The sequence below is a fragment of the Sus scrofa genome, chromosome 9 (genome assembly GCF_054392235.1).
Source record: "Sus scrofa isolate SSC_HxYL_T2T_F1_AM1 chromosome 9, Sscrofa_HxYL_maternal_Yorkshire_Landrace_v2.0, whole genome shotgun sequence".
NCBI classification, from domain to species: Eukaryota; Metazoa; Chordata; class Mammalia; order Artiodactyla; family Suidae; genus Sus; species Sus scrofa.
The window spans coordinates 50,630,269-50,651,741 of record NC_139391.1 but is presented as its reverse complement, the minus strand read 5'-3'; the positions used below and the strand labels follow the sequence as shown (position 1 = coordinate 50,651,741).

General features: G+C 53.7%; 1 protein-coding gene across 30 annotated transcripts in view; it reads right to left on the bottom strand.

Annotated features, from left to right (window-relative positions):
• Window positions 1–232: 232 nt before the first annotated feature.
• GRAMD1B (GRAM domain containing 1B) overlaps window positions 233–21,473 on the bottom strand; it is a 247,702-nt gene continuing 226,461 nt past the window's right edge. For 16 of the 30 annotated variants that reach the window (XM_084976427.1, XM_084976440.1, XM_084976426.1 and 13 more), the window contains 10 exons: window positions 20,642–20,798; window positions 18,833–19,022; window positions 16,455–16,598; window positions 15,134–15,252; window positions 14,727–14,869; window positions 12,610–12,713; window positions 11,891–12,094; window positions 10,567–10,657; window positions 7,323–7,430; window positions 6,259–7,021 (listed from right to left, as the gene is read on the bottom strand). In XM_084976427.1, the coding sequence (XP_084832553.1) occupies window positions 6,772–7,021; window positions 7,323–7,430; window positions 10,567–10,657; window positions 11,891–12,094; window positions 12,610–12,713; window positions 14,727–14,869; window positions 15,134–15,252; window positions 16,455–16,598; window positions 18,833–19,022; window positions 20,642–20,798 (1,510 nt within the window). In that variant the 3' untranslated portion in view covers window positions 6,259–6,771. Of the gene's footprint in view, window positions 5,472–6,258; window positions 7,022–7,322; window positions 9,353–10,566; window positions 10,658–11,890; window positions 12,095–12,609; window positions 12,714–14,726; window positions 14,870–15,133; window positions 15,253–16,053; window positions 16,599–18,832; window positions 19,023–20,641; window positions 20,799–21,473 lie in introns of those variants that run through there. The other 14 variants (XM_021063037.2, XM_021063027.2, XM_021063029.2 and 11 more) reach the window with 4 other exon arrangements.

Genomic DNA, 21,473 nt, shown 5'->3' with positions numbered 1-21,473 from the left:
TAGTGATGCTGCAATCTGGACTCACCTGATTCCCAGACTTCTCTACCCACTTCGTCCGGCTGCCTCCCTCCCCTGGGAAGGAGGTCCTAGATGCTGGGTGGCTGGCTGTGTGTGTGTGTCTGAGCCCGCCTGTGCACACATGCCTTCGGGGCTTGCCGTCATCACATCTGGGAAGACCAAAAACATCTGGGACAATGAGCATTAAGGAATCAAGCAATGAACACACACACCATTTATTCATTGTGGATCAATACTTTTTTCTTTTAATTCATACTGTACTTCCATGGCTCTAGCTACTTTACATTAAGATTTGACCGGGAAGCCTTGTATGTTTCTAGGTACTAGCAGTTAAGCTTTCAGACCTTGCGCACAGCGCCAGGCAAAGTACAGTTAGAGATCCCAATACAGACGGCCAGACGACTTGACTGCAATCAGCCCGTTCTTTCCCATGTGTAGCCCAGCGCAGGCATTGGGGCTGCTCCCTCTGCCTCACCCCTCTCCACTCCACGTCAGGATTATCCAGGGGCCGCAAGGGCCTCTGACCCATCCCTCCCCACCCTGGAGTCGAGGTTGAGGCGGGGGGAAAGCACCATGGGTTTGGGAAGATGATCTGGTCCATGCAGAGCGTGGTCTGGCCCGAGAGTGCAGGAGAGAGAAACGTGGGGAGCCGCACACTACTGTTGGCAAAAATGGTTGTTTTCACTAGGCAATCTCAGCGTGTGGCCCCCGAGCCTGGGGCCAGCCCTCCAGACAGAGACCGCTGTCTTGCCTGGAGCAGCGGCCACCACTTTGCGTCTGCAGCGTCTCATCATGTTGAGAGAAGCAAGGAAGGCCGAGAGGCAGAGACGACAATGTTCTTTACGCCTTGGCGTGTCCGCTACATCGTCTGGCTGCGACTCCTCTTGGCAGGCCAGGTGCTTCTTGCCAGCAGCCAAAGCTTCCCTCTGGGCTCCCAGGCCTGCTGAGGACCTCAAGTCAACAGAAAACAATGCCCAAGACCCCTGAGCTTCATACAGAACATCCAGACAGGGAGCTGGCTTAGGCCCATCACAGCCACGGCCGGAGCAGGAGTGAGGTAACAAGGCTGGGCAGAGAGGTAGGGAGGGTAGCTCTCTACACCGTGTGCAAATTCCTGCTCCACATCAGGAAAGCAGGGGCGTCGAAAGATGGCCTTCCAGAAAAACACTCCTCTCAGACCCCAAAATGAATCTTCTGGAAGAAAACAGGTGTAGGGGATTGGGGCCAGCCTGCTGGACTTTGGGGGACGAGGGTCAAGGATGTCAAGGGGTGGATGGGAAGATTGTCCCACAGCCTAGAGACAAGGGTTGGAGGAGGAGAGTCAGGAAGAGAGGTTCTCAACCCTCCTACTGGGGCAGGCAGATGGAGTGGGGGGTGCAGGAGGGAGACCACAGCGTGGTCACCTGGGGGAAGAGAAGAGCGCTGTTTCTCCTGGGGGACCCTGGGGAGGAAGCACTGGCCTTGCCCTGCAGAGCTAAAGATGCTGTGTGGTATGGCACAGAAAGGATCCTGCTGAGACCACCAACAGTCCAGAAAGACTCCTCCCCTCATCATTCCTCCAAGATTTTACCCTAGAGATGCTGCCTGCAAACGTACCGGACACGGGCCCAGCTTGGGTCAGGGGCAAGGCAATGGAAAAAATCCACATCTACCCAAGCATCTCTCTTGAAGTTTCTGGGTCCTTCTCCTTCCTTGTAAAATCCCAGCTTCTTAGTGCCAGCGCTCTCAGGCAAGCCAAGGATTTTAGCCAAAGCTTCACACTTAACCCAAACCCCAATGAGGTTGGAGCCAAGAGAGGGGGTAGAACCAGGAATGACTTCTCTCCACTGTTTTCTCCAGCAAGGAGGAGGCGGGGATGGGCAGATGAAAGGCGTCAGAGCCTAGGGACAGACAAGGAGCTCAATCCAAGAGGATGTCCTTTTCGCCACCATCCTCCTCTTCCCAGCTTAGAGAAAGTCCAAAGGAAGGACTCTTCCCAAACTAAGATGAGACCAGCAAAGGAAGAAACACTCTCCTAGGCTAATACAGAGCAATACAGCAAGCCTGATCTCTCTCTCTCTCTCTCTCCCTCCCCCATCCCCTCACTGGCCCTCCCCAACCCTCCCAGCTCATAAAGAAGAAAGCTGAACTACCCTGGAACCCAGACAATGCCCTCCCACTCATCTAAACACCAGGGAAGCTCTAGTCCAGAAGGCCTGTCCTCTCCTGGCGAGGCACCTTCCAAGATTGAGAAAGCCAGCTTTGCCAGTCTCTGACCTGGCCTCCAAGACTGTGCCAAAGCTAGAACCTACCCTGAACGAGCTAAACCATCTCAAGTCTCTCCTGTTACAAAGGGCGCTCCATAGGCCAACAACTGCAGCTCCAACGCGACCCCTAGCCTGGGAACGTCCGTGTTTCCGCACGTGCAGTTCTATAAACGACAAAACAAAAATGAAACGCAAATGACAGTCCTGAAGCTCAGAGAGCAGGAGGGACTGCGCCAAGAGCAGAGGCAGGACTCAGGCCCAGGTCTGCCGGCTCTCTCAGCCCAGGGCCCTGACAGAGAGATTCGCGTTGCCAGTCTTGCTGTCCTGGGATGCCATCCCTTTGTCCCGGGGGGGGGGGGGGGGGATGGAGAGAGCTACAGACCTGACTGGCCTCTCCCACACCAGGCGTGCCAATCGCGCCCCAGTCAGCTGGGGTAGAAACGCAGACCCTGAAGCTGTTCCCACCTGCCTAGAAACTGCTAAGTCTCACCATTCAGTGCAAGCTCTCACACAGCTCACCATAGGAACCCTCACGGAAAGCCTCCTCTAAATGACTGCGTTCTTACAGGAGAAAATGAACAAAAAGCCCTGGCTGGGAGAAATAACAAAAAGTGGTGCTTTCAATGCTCCCTTACACAGAGTTAGAAGCCAGGCGCCCAGCCACGAGTTTCGATGCTATTGACGGTTTCACTCCCAGCCTTCTCTGCAAGGGGGAAGGCCTTTCTTTTTGACAGATTATTGAATAAGGGGGGGGGGGGGAGCCTGTGGCTGGGAGTGAAGAGGTGCTAGTTTTCTCCTGGTTTGAAAGTCAAAAAATCATTAGACTAGAAAGGGCCCACACAAGATCCATGATTCTTAGCGATGAGGCAGGCCAAGGGAAGCTCCCCCCACCTGTGTACACACTGTTGCTTGGGTTCCAATCCCCAGAAATCCAGATAGCTCCTTGAACAAACCTCCCTGTCACCATCTCCTCCCTAGAATGGGCCTCCGAGGTGACACAAAAGCGGAATAATTCTGAGCAGCCAGGCTTACTGACACCACTTTAATCCCAGCAAAGAGCTCATTTTAAGTCACCCAGAAAGTCCCACCCTGGTACCTTTAATAACTCAGGAAGTGAAATAAATAAATAATTATATAGAGAATGAATGAGAGACTTGGTCATTTTTCCTTTCAAAAGTTCTGGGAATAATTCTGATGTCTGGCTACTCCAGCAGGGCAATGCCTGGCAGCCTGCATTGTTCCTCCTCCTTTGGCTCAGGGCCCATGAGCCTTGACCCTCCCCAGGGTCTCCCGTTCAAATTCCTGGAGAGGAGTATAAGGACCTGCTGGTCTGTGGGCACATGCGCCCTTCACGAGGATGAGAGTCCACCTTATTTCCTTTTCTGAAGGACGGATATCAATTCTCCTGGCCCCCATGAACCTCCTAGTCCCCTTGGGGGATGGCCTGGGCTCACCTCTGTCCTCTCATCCTGCTCAGATGGACTGAAAAGTCAAATACGTTTTTCACCTGCCAAAGTGGGATGCCCAGGCCAGACCAAGAGAATGCAGCATGCTCTTCTCTGGGGCTGGGTCAGGGATTGCGTCTTCCTCCTCTCCTCCGCCCTTTCCATCAAGACGTCCTCTAAAACAAGCAATCTGGAAGAGCTCTCCTTGCCAAACCGGTGTGCTCCTTTCCTGATCAAGGACCTCTGCCAGCTCTGCCTGGGGCTGGCAGGACTCCTTGGGTCATTACATGGAGAAAGAGCAGTTAGTGGTCTGATAAATCATGGGTTCTGTGAGCCCATCCTGAAAAGGTCCTAGATAGCTCACTCTCCTAAACCATGGTCTTCTTTGTCCTCCTCAGTGACCTCATACCTCTGGGGGCAGAGACCAGAGGAGTCTTTGCTCCCTCTGCCAGACCTTCCACTCCCAAGTCTGAGAAACAGGATCTGGAATGGCCCCCAGTGGGGCAGACTCGATCTGGCTTTTTGCTGCCCAAACGCATGCACCTTTGTCAAATCCACTCCCTCCAACAGCTGAAGTCTTCCTCCATGTGCAAAGTATCTCAGAGAGTTGTCTCCCTCGACTAGGCGGGCTCTTCACTGAGAGTGAAGATGCTGCAGCCAGAGCGTTAGTGCTGCTCACACAGCCGTCTGTGGCGAGACCCTGCAATCCGTACACGGCTACTGCACTCACTCTCTCCAACCCTGGAGGTCCTAGAACACCCTGATTCGGCCTGGAAATCAAATGACAGCTCCAAGTGAAGGGGTTAGAGCCCCAGACCTGACTTGCTTATAAGCACTAAAAGAGGTTTAGCAAGATCAAAAATGCTCCACCCTGACTAATAAACAATGTGCTCTTAGGGCACAGAGAAAAAATAGGGCTTTAGGCACTAAAAAGGGACACTTCACCCAGATCCAGCCTGGGAAAAGACCAGAGAGAAGGGGGAGGGAAGGAAGAAGTCACCAGCCCTTATTGGTTAGAGGAAGGCGCAGGGGGCGATGGATGAGGATGGCCTTCAGAGCGTAAGCCCTCGGGGCCTGCAGCCCAAGCCCCCCAAGAGCAGCCTTCTCAGCTGTCCTCTCCACCTGACTGTGGGTGGTCCTTGTGTGGGGCGGGGTGGGGGGGTGGGGGGGACCTCCTACGGTAGCGTCTGGATGGGCTCCTGCCCTTGATGCTTCCTGTTCCCAAGAGAACACTTGGGGAAGCTGGGGAAGAAGAGATTCTCTTTTATTTTGGAAACAAATCAAGAAGGGATTAGGGAATGAAGCACCTTAAGCAATGCCCCCTGGAGACTTTTTTCCACCACCCCGGGGTCTTCACAGGCATAACTTTGGCTCAACAACATTTCCCTTCTCAGAGCCAAGACGGCCAGCGAGGGGAAGGGTGGGGACGAGAGGATGGGGAGGAGGAGGATCAGGGGAGGTCGGTGCTGAGAGGTGGTCCCTGCCCTCCTCGGCCCCTCCGTCGGCCAGCACAGGAGGCGGTCCCGCTCCTTCTCCCTGGTGTGTAGGCATTATCTCTTTTTAAAATCTGTATATAATATATATATTTATATTCTGTATATATATATATATTTATATGGTCTATGTACAGGTATTGCACAGGCCTCCGGCAGACACCCCTGCTCCTGCCTTGTCAGTGATAGCGGTTCCTCTTCTCTTCGCTTTCGGACGTGTAGTCACGGGACCTGATGCCGTTCTGAAGATTGATAAGTGAGTCCTTCATCTGTAAGACAGGGAAGCCCACCCCAGCCCGGGTTTGTGCCCTCAGTGGGCCTCATCATCCAGTAGCACCTGCCACGCCCGCCTATGGCAGGTCCCCCGTCATGCCAGGGAGCTAGAGGGAGAGGGCTCCTAAAACCGGGCTGCCTCTCAAGGGACACAGTCTTCGGAAGAAGGGGGACAGCCAATCTGGCACTGGGAAGCCCGAGGCTAAGGGTCGTTGCATCTCAATGACTTGTGGCCCTGGTTTCACTGAATTAAGAACCCCCTCCAAGGGTTCCATGGCTATCAATCCGCATTAGCTGCCACTTACTCGTCTTGCACTCATTCACTTTGGCTTCCCATTGACCCTGGATACACTGCATTCCTCCCTGTCTTGGTACATCTGACGCACGGACCCTCTCCCCTCTTGCCTATCCAACCTCGCCCAGATGTCACTAAGGCCCAGGACAAATGCAGACTTTCTCTGGCTCCCAGGCATCTTTCTCCTGGCCTGTCATGTACCACTCACTAGGGCTCGGCACTGCCCTCTCTTTCTCTGCTTTGCTTCCTGTGCACTGGGACTGCACTGTCTCATCCTTCTTTCACACACACCAGGTACCAACCAGAAAACAGTAGGTGCCTAGTTGTACCTGTATCATGGAATCTTAATTGAGGTTTTTTATTTGTTTGGTTTTGGCTGCACCTGCGACATGCAGAAGTTCTGGGCCAGGGACTGAACCCACACCACAGCAGTGACAATGTTGGATCCTTAACCTCCTGAGCCACCAGGGAACTCCAGATGTATCTAGTTTGTTTTGTTTTTGCTAGATCATATGTTAGTTCTATTTTTAACTGCTTAAGGAACCTTCACATTTCTGGCCATGGTGGCTGCACCAATTTACATTCGAGACGCATCTAGTTTTTAGAAAGAATACAGGCAACTGTACTAGGAAGACGATGCTATGAAAAGAAGACACAGGACAACCACCTTTCCAGACTATCAGCACAGCTTCTGAGGAGGAGCCACCTCCTGAAGGCTGTGTGTTGTGTGTGTGTTGTGAGGGCAGGAGGCAGCGTTGGGGGTGGGGACGCATCGAAAGGAATTAGAAAAACATGGTCTCTGGGAAGATAAAGCTTGGCATAAGGGAGGGTTCTCTCTTTAAATGCCTGTCAGATGGCTATGGGTTACCAAGAGGAAAAAACCAGCTCTCTTTCCATCTAACCTATAGTCTTGCTGCTGCACAGCCAGTGCGTATTTCACTGATAAAATCTGGGGGGATACGCCTGTGTTCCCACCAGCTTACTCAAGGATGCCTTGACAGTTAGAACAACGGGTGGCCTAGGAGAAGGATGGGGTCTGGCAGACGGTGACGGAGATGGTGCTCCTTCTCAGAGCACTGGGAAGGGTTTCCACCTCCAGAAGACCCGGGCAAGGTGGGAGGGGGGCATCTCACCTGGTCAAGAAGCATCACCGAGGATTTGATGATCTCCCTCCATTTTTGGAGCTCAGTATCATGGTACTTTTGCTGGGACTCTAAGAGCTGGGCCCACTCTGTCTGAGACTGGGGTAACCTGTGGGATACAAGATAGGGTACCCTAGTTGCTGGAGTTATGACCAATGGACTATCCTGTGCACCCAGACCCCTGAAGGACAGCCAGCCACATCAAAGTGCCTTGTCCTGCGCTCAAAGCCATGGATCCCTTGTGTCCCAAGTCAGAAGCAGACTAAAACCATAGGGACGGTTTTCAGAGCTGGCTGATGGACTCAGACCAGGGGGTGGAGGGCGAGGGCAGGAGGGCAGTCCCAAGGAGCCCGGGAGGCAGGGGCCAGGATAGGGGGGAGGTGGCTGCAAGGGGAAGAGGCCAGGATTACCTTTCTTGGAGCCTTAGACCTTGCCAGGCAGTGAGGGTCTGGGTGGTGTATTCCAACATCCAGAGTTTGTAGAAGAGCATCACGTTAAGGATGACCAGCAGCACCAGACTAAGAAGGAGACAAGGGAAAGCACGACGGCCATGAGGAGGGCGCCCTCCCTCTCAGAGCCAGCAATGCCCCCTCCCCAGAGGCTGCCCCCTGGACCACTGGGCCACCTGAAGCGCTGCAGTGAGGGAGCAAGTGAGGGAGCTGGAGGGATGCCGCCGGGGTGGAGGGGGGAGGGAGAGAGAGAAGCACTCCCATCTCATTCATGGGGGCCAGGACACAGGAGGAGAGCCAAGAGAGGGGTGTGGGGCGAAGGCATTGGAAAGGAGAGATGCCTAAGTCCCCCAGAATCCGGGTGCTGGGGGAAGAGAGGCAGGATGGTGAGGAAAAGAGATGAGGGGGTGCCAGAAGCAATCATAGAGCCAGTACCTGAAACAGATCCTAACGGGAGCAAGGAAGGAAAATGGGAAGGAGGCAGAGGTTAGAAATGGACTCAGCGGGGAGGGAAAGCTGCGCTAAATCCAGCCAGAGGGAAAGTGAGCCTGTGAGGAGGATGTACAGGAGCAGTGACAATGAGGACACCTAGGGAGGCAGGGCGGGGGAGCGACTGGAAGGGGCTCTGAGCATTTCACTCGTGAGAAACGGAGAAAAGGTTCTGCCTACCAACCCAAACTCTGGGAGGAACTGCAGTTCGATTCCCAGCTCTCCCTCCATGGGACTCCCCGTGTTAGTGCAACTGCCCCAGGGCTGCAGGCTCTCTGAACACTTGCCACAGCCCGCAGGAGGCAGGGGACCAGCTGAGATTTCCCAGGGATGGGCCAGGACTGCTCGCAGATGGGGAGGTGGCAAGAGGACCCAGCGGGGAATGCAGAATCAGCCAGAGGCTGCGGGAATTCTCTTCTCTCGGCCCAAAGATCACTTTATGACAGAGGCTTATGGATGGAGCAATGAGGACTCAGGGGAAGAGAGAATGCAGGCCCTCAGCACTGGGTACAAATCCTGGCTCACCACTTAAAAAGTCTCAACTTTTTCGTTTTTGTGTATGTGTATTTTATGACCATGCCTGCGGCATATGGAAGTTCCCAGGCTAGGGGTAGAATCAGAGCCACAGCTACAGCAACACGGGATCCAAGCTGCATCTGTGACCTACACCACAGCTCACGGCAATGCCGGATCCCTGACCTACTGAGTGAGGCCAGGGATCGAATCTGCATCCTCATAGATGCCAGTCAGATACATCTCTGCTGCACCATAACGGGAACTCCAGTGGTTTTGTTTTAACAACGATACGACTCACATTAATACCACGATGCTAAATGTGAATTTTACTGGTTTTACATTTATCTTTGTATTTACTTTTGTAAAAATGTCTTGGCTTCTTATGCCATAGTCAGAAGGATTTTCTGTCCACTATTATGTTACATATTCAAGTAAAGTTGGCAAGAAAGCCTCCTCACGACCCTCGCCAGCCCCTCTCCCTAAGGGGTCGCCAGCTCTGTCCTCAGCCTGTTTCCTTTCTACTCTCCATACTCTCCTCCAATGATGAGGACCTCATCCCACCATAGCTTTGATGCTACCGACAAATAAATCAGCGACCACAGTCTCAATTTCTCTCCTCAACTCCATGTCCACATCCACAACAGTCACCTCCACCGGGACAACCTATGGCAACCCAGGGACATTCAGGACTGACTGCATCGTCTCTGACACCTTTTCACTAAGTTCCAGATTTCTGTCCATGAAACCACCACCTACGGGCATGGGGATCAGAAAGTCATCTTCCTTCGCTACAGAACCAGGCCTTCACCTCCTAGGATCCCTCAGCCCCTCACCTCAGCCTGACAGCCACTCTTGCCGAGATCTTCCTGGCCTCCCTGCCTCCAGGCCGTTCTTGTCCACTCCAGCTGCCATATTGCTGTCAGAGAGCTTTTTTTTTTTTCTTTTTCTTTTCAGGGCTGCACCCGTGGCATAGGGAGGTTCCCAGGCTAGGGGTTGAATCAGAGCTAGAGCTGCTTGCCTATACCACAGCCACAGCAACGCTGGATCCAAGCCACATCTGCGACCTATACCACAGCTCACGGCAACGCCAGATCCTTAACCCACTGAGCAAGGCCAGGGATCGAACCTGGGTCCTCATGGATGCCAGTCAGATTCATTAACCACTGAGCCACGATGTTAAAGTGTGAATCCAACCATGTCACTCCAGGGCTTCCTTCCCTGTTTCCTCTAGGTAGGTAGGGCTGTGCCCCTGCTTCTGCCTTTCTGAAAATGCTCTGGTGAAGGCATGGAGGGCTGGGGGTAGGATGGGAGTCACAGCAACAAGATGGAGCTACAGACGCCTAGTGCCTGGTGCATACCTGGTAGATGCAGCAGCATCTGGGCAGTTCCTGAGCCCTCACGCACCTGTGTCCCATGATCTCACAGCAGGAAGGGCTGGGCTGCCAGACAACAGGCTGAACCAAGTGGAGGAGCTGCCTGCCCTTAGCCACCCTAGCTGCTCAAAAAGGCTTACGAAAGTCCTGCGCAGGCTCTGGGCTCATGCTTCAGTAAGCCGTGTCCTCCCATTTTATACCCTCAAGCTGCTTTCAACAAACTTTCTCCCTAGCCCAGCAGCTTTCTATGCAAGTTATTGAGCGCATAGTTTTATGGCATTATGGCAGTTAGTATATACTGCTTGTATTATAACAAGCATACGCTCTTCCTGGACCGCAGTCATTGATTTTGTCTGGCCACCCTGCCAAAGTGAGGGCCTCGTTAAGTGTGCAGTCTTGATGCCTGGGTCAGGGCAGACCGCTGGAACATCTGTCACAAACAAATGGATGGGCTCCTAAAATGGGCTTTGTAGCATCTCCGTGTTAGCATTTATCCAACCGTGTAGTAATTATGAACTTCCTGTCTGTCTGACCCACTTGAAATTGAGCACCTGAAAGGCACAGATGCTGCAGGCAGCATTTTCTTCTGCATCTTGAAGGCCTAGCATATAGCAAGGGCTGAATAAAACAGAGGAAAAGCAGCAAAGAGGCAAAGAATGAGAGATAGTGCAACTGATCTGGAGAGAAACAAGAGGACAAGGCCAAGAGCAGCGAGGACAACAGAGAGGGTGTTCCACGCCTGAGGAGGACAGCCATGGAAGGGGCGACAGGCAAGAAAGGGAAGGTGGGGCGCGGGGGTGGGGGGAGGAGAGCCTGGAGTCCCTTACACACAGCTGATAACCAGCAGCAGCTTGGACACGCTCTGCAGGTGGAAACCGCTAGGGGTGTCCTCGGGGATATGCCGTGTCTGCGTGGAACCTGTGGGGAGAAGGAAGAGGCCATCACTGCGTGGCCCACAAGTCCCCCAGACAGCTGATGGGACGCTGGTCATGAACAGAACTGTCTGAGATGCTGTGGCAGCAACGGAGTGATGTGTGGACCTGAAAGTAGAAGGGAAGCTCCTCAAAGGCAACAGGGACATGAAAGTCATTGAACAAGTGAGAAAGTAACCTGACCTCTGCAGCTAGGACGCCCAGAGGCAGGGCAAAGCGACCTGCAGCTATGGAAGGGCAACAGCGCTGGGCGGGGACTAGAGACTCTTGGCTCTGGGTTTAGCCATAACTGGCCACGTGACATTGAGCAAGTCATGTGCCCACTGAGAGTCAGATTACTGAAATGCAATGTTAGTCAGGAGTCCTGAGTGTGAAACACGGCTGAAGCAGGCTGCGGGACACAGAAGGCTGGTGCTCTCCTTCTGTCGGCCCGTCCTGCTCTGATGAATGCCCAGGAAGGTGCAGAGCTCAGCTTGGAAACCCTGGCTTAGCTGGTCTCAGCTGCAGGTTTCCTTGATTGAGCAAAGACAGGAGGGTGTGACCAGCTTGATGGGAGGAGGAAGACACATCAAGGGAGCCCACTGCCCGGCAGGGGCTGAGAAGGGGGGCCACTGGGCCCCCTGACCTTCGAGTTATGAGGATGCCCTGGGGGGGTATGAGCTTTGGCTTCTCCCTGGTGTATTTCCCCCCAAATGGGAAGCTGCATGCTTGAGCCTAGGCAGGGAGCCACAGAGCTCAGGCAGAAACCCAAAGGCAAGTTTTGTTCAGGAGAGAACACACAGGGGTTCAGCAGGGCCCGAGGAGCTTATGAGCATCCGGAGCCTCAGATTTTTTTGTTGTTGTTGTTTTTTTTGCCTTTTCTAGGGCCGCTTCCCATGGCATATGGAGGTTCCCAGGCTAGGGGTCTAATCAGAGCTGTAGCCACCAGCCTACACCAGAGCCACAGCAATGCGAGATTTGAGCCTCGTCTGCAACCTACACCACAGCTCACGGCAATGCCGGATGCTTAACCCACTGAGCATGGGGTTCATGGTTCCTAGTCGTATTCGTTAACCACTGCACCACGACGGGAACTCTCGGAGCCTCAGATTTAATGAGTCACGAGACAATTACATAGCTTACCCCAAGCTGCAAAATGAGCGTACACAGGCGCCTCGGCACCAGCATGCAGCTGCAGCCCCTAGCCCTGGGCCACACCCGCACCCCACCTGGTGCACACCTGCCACATGTTTGATCCTGTGGCCCACATCTTCATCCGTGGGTGTGGTGACGGGGCTCATCACCTCTTCCAGGTGCGGCACCCGCAGGTGGGCGTGGGGACGCTTCCTCCGCCGCACCGTCGGGGGCTTGCTGGCCTTCTCTTTGGGAGACTGTCTGTGCATCTCAGCCAGGTAGGTGCTCTCCGTTTTGGTCAGCTCGCTCTCTGTCAAGGTCAAAAGGCCACATCAGAGGTCATCTGCCAATTCCTCCAAGCCAACACCCGGGCCTCCAGAAGCAACTCTGCCTGCTCCTCGCCGAGCCCTCTCTAAGTTTTCCCACTCTGGACTCCGGGATGTTGCCTGGGAGGGCAGGGGTCACTCAGGAATGCCCACAAGCCCCAGGAATTAATCCTGGGACTGAGCCCACCCCAAGGCCTCCTTCTGGCTCAACAGTGTCAAGAGACAAAGGCTCCCAAAACGTCTGGCTGTATGCAAAGTGGGGCACATCACATCTCCCTGCACAGGTCTGCTTTTCCCAACAGAATTGCCACAGGGTGTCTAGATCTCAGGCTCATCTTTGGGGGTCATGGATCCCTTCATGATAATGATCCATGAAAGTTACCGTCAGAGTCTGAACACATGAACTTTGGATCCATCTCCGGGGCAGACTCAGGGAACCCCTGAGACCCCTCCAGCACCTCTGTCTCTCCATCCCCCCCGCCCCTCGCCGGGGGCTCACCCAAGTGGCGGAAGTAGTCCTCCAGCCCACTCCAGAAGTTCTTCTCGATGAAAGTTTTCACTAGCCCCCAGGGCTGTTTTCGATAGCGCAGCTCTGTGGAGACCCTGGGGAACAAGCCAGAAACAAGATCAGCTGTTTCCGGGGCAGACCCTCCTCTGCAGGGAAAAGGTTTCAGGTCAAAGTAGCCTCACATGTGCTGCCCTCCACAGGCTAAAAGCTCTTTCACATCCACAGTGTTGTCTGATGCCTGGACACCCCTTGAGGTAGGTGAAATAGTGAATTTATCCTCATTTTATAGAAGGGATTTGTAAGCAGACCAAAGACTAACAAGAAGGGCTCTGACCCCAAGCCCAAAGCTCTTCCGTGACACCATGCAGCCTCCCCCAGGTCCTTTTCTCTTTGTCCAGAGACTCTCAGGCTTCATGGCTTCCACCTTTGAAAGTGTCATCAGCTACTGGCCCGGATCCTGCCTCTCCTCTCCCCAGCACTCTCTCCCCTGCCGTGAGCCTCCCTGCCACCCTGGGGCCTGCGGCATCGGCTCCTCCTGCTCCTGCAGCCACAGAGCTCTGCCTTGCCACAGGTTTGTCTTCATTGGTTACTAGATGCTCCCAGCTTATGCTCCCCACGGCTGAGGCTGCCTGCTCTGCCCTCAGGAGGAAGAGGGGGATGTCACCCCAGCCACCGCCTGATGTGTGTGAACCTTTGCCGACAGCCACCTCACCCCCCACCTGACAATCGATTCCTGGATTGAGACTAGGCATCTCTCTGTAAAGGTCCAGCTGGGATCAACCAGCTACCTCTGCATGAGCTGGACAAAAAGGACATGCAACGGGAAGACCCTCCAGAGAAGATGGAAGTGAGGAACCCAGGCACTGGGAGGGGAAGGATCTTGGGGCCTTTGAAGAGACAGGGGAGGAGGGAGGGAGGGAACGGAAGGGAGGAGGAGTTGCTCAGAAAGCAGCACAGAAACAAAACAAACAAACAAAAATTTTTTTTTTAGGATGATGAGAAAGATCAGGCCCTTTTTGAAGTGTGGGTCTTCAGGTCTTCCTGATTCCCCAGAGATCTCTGTAGCCATCCACTAAACTCCTGTCTTATTTCAATGACATGAATAAATTTCTGCTCTGAACACCCAAGAGAATTAGGTCTAAGGTACAGGTATACAATCCAGTTATTTTCAAATGGGTGTGTGTTTGGCTTTTCAGACTATGAGCTTCTTAAAATGTCAGGATCTAAATTTCTTCCTTCCTTAAATGCACACCACAGGGCCCAGCAGAAAGCTGGACCCACGCACAGCATCGAATTATTCATTCAACTGATATTTTCTGACTAGCATGTGTGGGCCCATGCTGAGTGCTAGGGATAAAGCAGTGAATGCAAGGGGACTCCTGCTGGCCAGGGCCTCGCCACCCAGCAGGAAGACGCAGGAACTCACTTGCCACATGCCCAGCATGGTGGGAAGAGCACAGGTTTGCACTTAAGACCTGGGATCCAGCACTTCTGACTCTTGGCAAAGCTACTCAACTTGTATGACCCTCAGTTTTCCCATCTGAAAAATGAGGATACATCTACCTCCTTGGGTTATGCTAAAGAAGCCAGTTCAGGAGTTCCTGTTGTGGTGCAGTGGCAATGAATCCATGAGGACGCAGGTGTGAGCCCTGGCCTCGCTCAGTGCTTAAGGATCCAGTATTGCTGTGACTGTGGTATAAGCGGGCAGCTGCAGCTCTAATTCGACCCCTAGCCTGGGAACTTCCAAATGCCTTGGATGTGGTCCTAAGAAAAAAAAAAAAAAAAAAAAGAAGCCAGTTCACGCAGGTGAAGAACCTACACAGCACTTTATAAACTAGATGATCCATAAACAGCAGGTTGTAAAAAGTTTAGCTGAAGACACACAGAGGGGGACAGGTGTGGCAGAGAGAAGCATGAACGGTCGGGATGGAGCGGGGCCCTCAGAGGCTTCGGAACGAAGGCAGAATAAAGGATGTCAGCAGCCTGCACAGCCAGCCCCCCACCCCCAACCGCTGCTCCTCAGGAGCCCATCAGGGTCGGGACGGAAGGACCCAGGGGCCCCAGGGACCTGCTCCCACCCCGCTCAGCGGGCCGTGCGGACAGGGCACCTGAGTCGACTCTTGTTCCGAGCCACGCGCGTGAGAGTGTAGCGGTTGATGGTGTAGAAGTAGTCGTGGTATGGCACGTCGTGGGTGAGGACCTCGGCGTCGATCACGTAGCATTCGCTCTCCTGGCTCGCCTTGTACATGGTCTGTGGGGAGGAAAGGGCCGCCGGACGAAACTGAGGAGAAGCAGGATGGGAAAGGCACCTGGTCCCGGCTCCCCCTAGCCCACTCCTGACTTCCGAATGGGGGACCCAGGGCCTCGGGAAGCGGTGGCATCTAAGCATGGAAAATGCTATACTGTTCAGGGTCAGACACCATGGGCACCCAGCAAGTTCCTCCTAACGCCATCCTCTGTCTGTCACAAGAGAACAGAGGCATGTCGCTCTTCCTGGCCTCTGCCCTCGGCTCACCTGTGTCTCCCTGACGGTGGCAGTTTTGGGAGCCAGGGGGTTGGTAAGGGTGATGGTGTAAAGAATCACTCGGCTCTGGTTTCCATTCTCTTCCTTCTTCCACGGGTGGAAGATGATATCTGGGGGGAGAGAGGGGCCCGGAATGAGGGAGGGAGGGGGCGCGCTGTCCCCGAATCTGACCTGCCCTCCTCGCGAACTTCTCTTGACTGTACTGACAGCGCCTGGCCCCCAAAGGAAGCCAACAGGAGCCCAGGGGCCGGGGGAGAGGAGAGGGCGTCAAAGCAGAAAGAGGTTCATTGTCGCATTGCTGAGATTCTACCCAGGGCTCCAGAATGCTGACTGTTCTGGGCTGGGGCGGGAGGTCTTGGGGCCACCTACGGGGGTGCTGGCAACACTGGAGCTACTGTGACAAGGGCCTGGGATCCTTGGGAACAAGTCTTCCCCACCCAGGCTCGACCTCCCCGTGCCCTCAACACGTCCCTCCTCCTGGCAGAGGGGTGCACTGATGCCAGGGGCTCTTCCAGATTCAGACTTGGGGCAGCTGAGTCCCTGTGGTGGCAGAGCATGGGCGAGGGGCTATGGGGTGGGGGAGACAGCTGCATGCGGGTGCAAAGCATCAGCCCTGGGAAGCCGAGGTTTGAACCCCAGCTCAGCCCCTTCTTAGCTGTTTGATCTTGGCCATGTAAGAATGCTCTGAGTTCAGAGTTCCTGTTGTGGCTCAGTGGTTAACAAACCTGACTAGGAATCATGAGTTTTCAAGTTCAATCCCTGGTCTTGCTCAGTGGTTAAGGATCCAGCATTGCTATGAGCTGTGATATAGGTCACAGATGTGGCTCGGATTCCGAGTTGCTATGGCTATGGTGTAGGCCAGCAGCTACAGCTCTGATTCAACCCCTAGCCTGGGAACCTCCATATGCCGCAGGTGTGGCCCTAAAAAGCAGGGAAAAAAAAGAATGATCTTAGTTCTAAGGTCCTCACTGCTATGGGGGGATCACGACACTCGCACACAGGGCAGACTGGAGGGTTGAAGGAGACAGTGAAAGGTGCCTGGTGGATAGCAAGTTGGACCAGGAAGTGGCAACTGCTACTCTGCACTAGATGGGGAGCCTGTGGGGCCTGGCCTGAGGGTCTGGGGTGCCAAGGGCGAGCCTACAGCTGTGGTGCGGGGGGACGAGGAGCTGGCAGGGCCCCCAGGAGCTCTGGCACTGCGTGAGCCAGAAAGGGGGTGCCCCGAGCCATCGGGTGGCCAGGAAAAGGAGGGGAAGAGGTGTGGACAGAGAGGGAAGGGGTGGGAGGGACCATGCGGCGGGGGGGGGCGGACCTGAGAAGCGTCGCTGCTCCATGAAATCCCTCTGGAAGGGCGAGTCGGTGAATAGGAGGTCGTAGAGCTTGTCCACGCTGAAGTTGAAGACTTCGTTCACGTACTGCCGGCCACTCAGGTCCTCGTAGAAGGCCTGGACCTCCCCTGCACAGAGAGGATGAAGGGGTACACAGTGAAGGTGAGGGGCGGTGACCCCGGGGACACCCCCCGAGCACTTACGTCTCAGTGGCTAGGGTGGGAAAGGCCACCGAGGCTCAAGGGAGGCCGAGGAAAGCCATGGGGCCCCTGGCCTCTGCAGTTTATGACTCTGCACCATCGTCTCTTTCCTGGGCTGGCGTGCACACTACAGACTCTAGCTGGCACTTCCTTTATTCTCCCTCGACAAGGAATTTGGGAATGTGCTATTTGCCTTTATACTTTTAAGCCTTCCTAACTAAAGTGGCCTTAGACTACCGTTTAAATAAATGACCACTTCCTGAGCTTGCCTCAACCCACAGGATCAGTTATCAAGAGCCTGTAAGTTAGGAGTTCCCTTCGTGGCTCAGTGATTGTGTAACGAAGCTGACTAGGATCCATGAGGTTGCGGGTTTAATCCCTGGCCTCACAAAGCAGGTTAAGGATCCGCCGTTACCATGAGCTGTGGTGTAGGTTGCAGACGCCGCTCAGATCTGGTGTTGCTGTGGCTGTGGTGTAGGCTGGCAGCTGTAGCTCCGATTCAACCTCTAGCCTGGGAACTTTCATATGCCATGGGTGCGGCCCTAAAATGCCAAAAAAAAAAAAAAAAAAGGGAGTCTGTAAGTTAAACCACAATTGACAACAAATGTCACTGTAACCCATGGCACAGATGTGTCCAAGGGACACTGATTAATCTGTTGATAGAAAAGCTTCTGGGGCCAGGCTGGTCTGCAGGGCCAGATCTCTAACTGCCCCAAGGCCTGCTCTTCTTCCAGAAGGCAGCCCATTCCCCCCATGATTTCCACAGCTTTAATCTTCTAAAGTTCCATCTGCTACAGGAGAACAATACAGGTGAGTCTCTCCAGAGCTTCTGGCATCCTACAGGCCCTAATTATCACAGGGGCTCGGATCTATCTGATCCGAGTTCCAGGGTCCTCACTTGTATCATGGGAAATCACAACATTCGCCCATGGGGCAGACTGGAGGGTTGCCATCTGATCTCAAGCAATGCTGACATTTCTGGCACCTCTGTGGCCCTGAGAAGGCCAGGGAGGAACTGGGAGCATCCTGGAGGGTCAGTGCCTAAGACCGTTGCAGGATCAGACTACTGAGCGCAGTGTAGGGGACGGGGGTACTGACTTCTCAGTTTACATGAATGCAGTGCCCACCTGTGCAGCATTTACACCAACCCTGCACCCTAGGTGGGAGTGGGCAAACCAACCGAAGGTGAGAAAACCACAACAGGTGACTCACAGGAGAGACCATCCACAGGTGGGAAAGTGAGCACTGCCTGCATATCCTCCCTCGTCACAACTGCCACTCACTCGATGCAGGTAAAGCAACAACCAGCTCATGAACACGGGATCTGGCCTCTTGCCCGGGGAAGGTAAGAGGCAACAGGTTCCAGAGGGAGGGCCTAGAAGCCGACTCTATGCAGGAGGGCAGTAAGAAGCTACCCACTTAGAAATACTGGAGAGAAGGGCAGTCCCCAGAGTCCATCTGACCCAGCAACAGACTGAGTCCAAAATCTCCAGGCTTGAGTCACCAGAGCAGGTGTCTATTCAGCTCTAACTATATTCAGGGGCAGCTGACTGCACTTTCCTTGTGGCATGTGCTCTTAAACATCGTGAGGGGCAGAGCTGCAGGGCAAGTCAGTGCCAACGGGGGGCACAGGTAGTGACAAAACTGGGTGGCAGGACAAAGCGTTATCTGTCCAGCAAAGAAAGACAGGAAATGACAAGGATCCCACAGTGAGTACCTAAAAAAAAGGGATGTGTGCTTATAACAAGTGCACCTTTTTGTTGTTGTTGTTTTGTCTTTTTAGGCCACACCTGCAGCATATGGAAATTCCCAGGCTAGAGGTGGAATCAGAGCTGCAGATGTTGGCTTATGTCACAGCCACAGCTTCAAAAACATAGGATCCGAGCTGTGTCTGCGACCCACATCACAGCCCATGGCAATGCTGGATCCTTCACCCACTGAGTGAGGCCAGGGATCGAACCTGCATCCTCATGGATACTAGTCAGTAACACTGAGCCACAACGGGAACTCCCCAAGTGCACCTTTTTTAAAAAGAGCAGTTACCCACCCACCCTTCCACCAGGATCCCAGACTGACTCCAGCCTCGGCACAGGGACATCCGTTAGTTAAACCTTCAACAGGGAGAGAGGAAGGGCCACCCGCCCCCACTGTCAGATGCCCACCTTCGTCGTGGGTGTCAGAAGAGTCACTGAGCTCGGTGGGGATGTCCTCATTGTCATTAAAGTCCAGCGAGGGGGAGGTGACAGGCGCGATGATCTCGATCTTCTCCCCAATGATGTTGTCGATGGCAAGCTCCTTCTCCAGGGACCCATCGCCCTCCAGCACCTCCTCCTCCAGGGGCAGCCCGTCAAACTGGGGTGGAGACAGAGCCGTCACCCCAGATCTACCCTCCAAAGGGAAGTCAGAGAGCCGGCCGCGGAGCCCGCACATTCTCAACAGTTGCTCAGGAGCTGGGCTGCACCGTGAGCTCAGGGGCGAGGGGTCTACCCCGCTGATGCTTTTCTAGGCATCCTCCTTAGATATATTCATACCTAAATATGACTGTGATTTGTCTTAAACCTTTTTTTTCCCCCACTGGCATCTCATCCCATCCCAAGCTGACCATGTCAATCAAACATCCGGGCTCTGGGCGTACATCTGATTTCCCACACAGTGACCAGGACAGGACACTGGAAACAAGTGTTCTCTGGTGGTACCGCCCAGATTCTGGATCCTAACTAGCAAACTTCTCTGCCTTGTACACCCGAGAAAAAACCCTCCAGGAGACCACAGCACAAGGCCCTGCCCTTCTCTCGCCCCTAAATAGCAGGCCAAGCCCCAGACGTGAGCAGGGTCAGCTCCTTCAGTCCAGGTCCTCTCCTGGGGCCAGTGCTCCACTGTCCTATAACAACCCTGCCTTCAATCAGTACCCTGTTTTCGGAGAGGTTTAACAGGCTTCAATAAGCAGTTTTTGATTCATTCTCCCATTTGCCCTGGAAGGGAACAGGACAACTCTTTACACTTTATTAATTTTTGTTTTTTTGCCTTTTCTTGGGCTGCTTCTGCAGCATATGGAGGTTCCCAGGCTAGGGGTCTAATCAGAGCTGTAGCCCCAGTCTACACCAGAGCCACAGCAACGCTGGATCCGAGCCGAGTCTGCAACCTACACCACAGCTCACGGCAACGCCGAATCCTTAACCCACTGAGCAAGGTCAGGGATCGAACCCGCAACCTCATGGTTCCTAGTCAGATTCATTAACCACTGAGCCAGGATGGGAACTCCAACTCTTTACACTTTAAAGTTAACCTCAGAGACTGAAAATGGAGACTAGGCATCACACGGAGGATGTTATCATTCTGAGGTCAAGTGGTCTGACCCCTCAGCCACCAGCATACAAGACTCCCCATTCTAGGAACCCTTTCTTCTACCGGCCACCTCACCCTGGACATCCTTCACCAAGCTTCCACCCCCTCTGTAACCAAGTCCCAAAGGACAGAGTACTTATCACACATTTTTATCTCTTCCGCAAAGGCTAGCACAGCAGGAAAATAGAGTGTAGGCACTCGGGACTCAATCACTAGTGTCCATTGGTGATTTACTCAATGAACAGAGAGCAGTTCTGCAGTCCTAGACTCATGTTCACCTTTGACCTTAGACCATGGCAGTGAGAAAAAGACCTGGAATGGTCCTCCACCCCTAGGGCTCCTCAGAGCAGCCCGCCTCGAGCAAGTCGCACACAGCGGGCTTGGAAGGGTTCTCATCTGCTCAGAAGCCAAACAAAATCTTATACCCGAAGCCTGAGAACCCAGCTCTGGATTCTATATGCATTAGGATGCAGGGTGCCCATCTGCTCTAGGAGGCCTCTTTGAATAAACCGACCACAGTGTAACCAACCTCCCCACAACCTGCTCCCCAGGGTGGGGTCCCTGGAGTTAATGAGGCTCGGAAACACTGCTGCTGGACAGGGGAGGAGCAAAGGGCTCTGCCCTACCGAGACGGGCGCTTCGCTGCTTCCCGTGGACGTCAGCGTGCTGTTGGTGATTGATTTCTTGGGCAGCTGTGGACTGGCATCTGGCTTGGTCTCTATGCTGCTTTTGGACGAGCTGTCATTCACTTCATTCTCTTCTACGGGGATCTCTTCACAGTAGCTGAAAAGAGACACCATGAACTCAAGTTAACCTCTGTGGCCAAGACCGCCAACTATTCTAAGAAACCCACACCCATCTATCCATCCCGAACGACGGGTTTTTCTGCTGCTTTGCTGTGTACGTGACCTTCTTCTAACCACTTCCTGCCCTGAAACTGCTGTCTTAAAACCTTCTTTCCACCTTACACCCCCTCCGCCAGGTAAAAGTTCTGGCTCCAAAGTCACCTTTTTTAGGCATCCTCCTTAGAATTATTCCTACCTAAATATGACCTCAATTTGTCTTCAACTTTTTTCTTTTCCCCACTGGCATCCCATCCCATCCCATCCCAAGCTGACCATGTGAATCAAACATCTAGGCATCCTCCTTAGATTTATTCCTACCTAAATATGACTGTGATTTGTCTTAAACCTTTTTTTCCCCCACACAGTGACCAGGACAGGACTCTGGACATTAAGTGTCCTCTGGTGGTACTGGCCAGATTCGGGATCCTAACTAGCAAACTTCTCTGCCTTGTACCTCTGAGAAAACCTCCCCCCGGAGGGAAAGGTGGGGGCCCTTCCAGGGACACTTTGGGGATGCCACTGTAGCCTCCCCTAAGGGACAGATCATCTCCCCGTTGTTGTCGTCATTGTTGTCAGCATCTAACTTACACACGACCTCACCTGGATGCCTAAG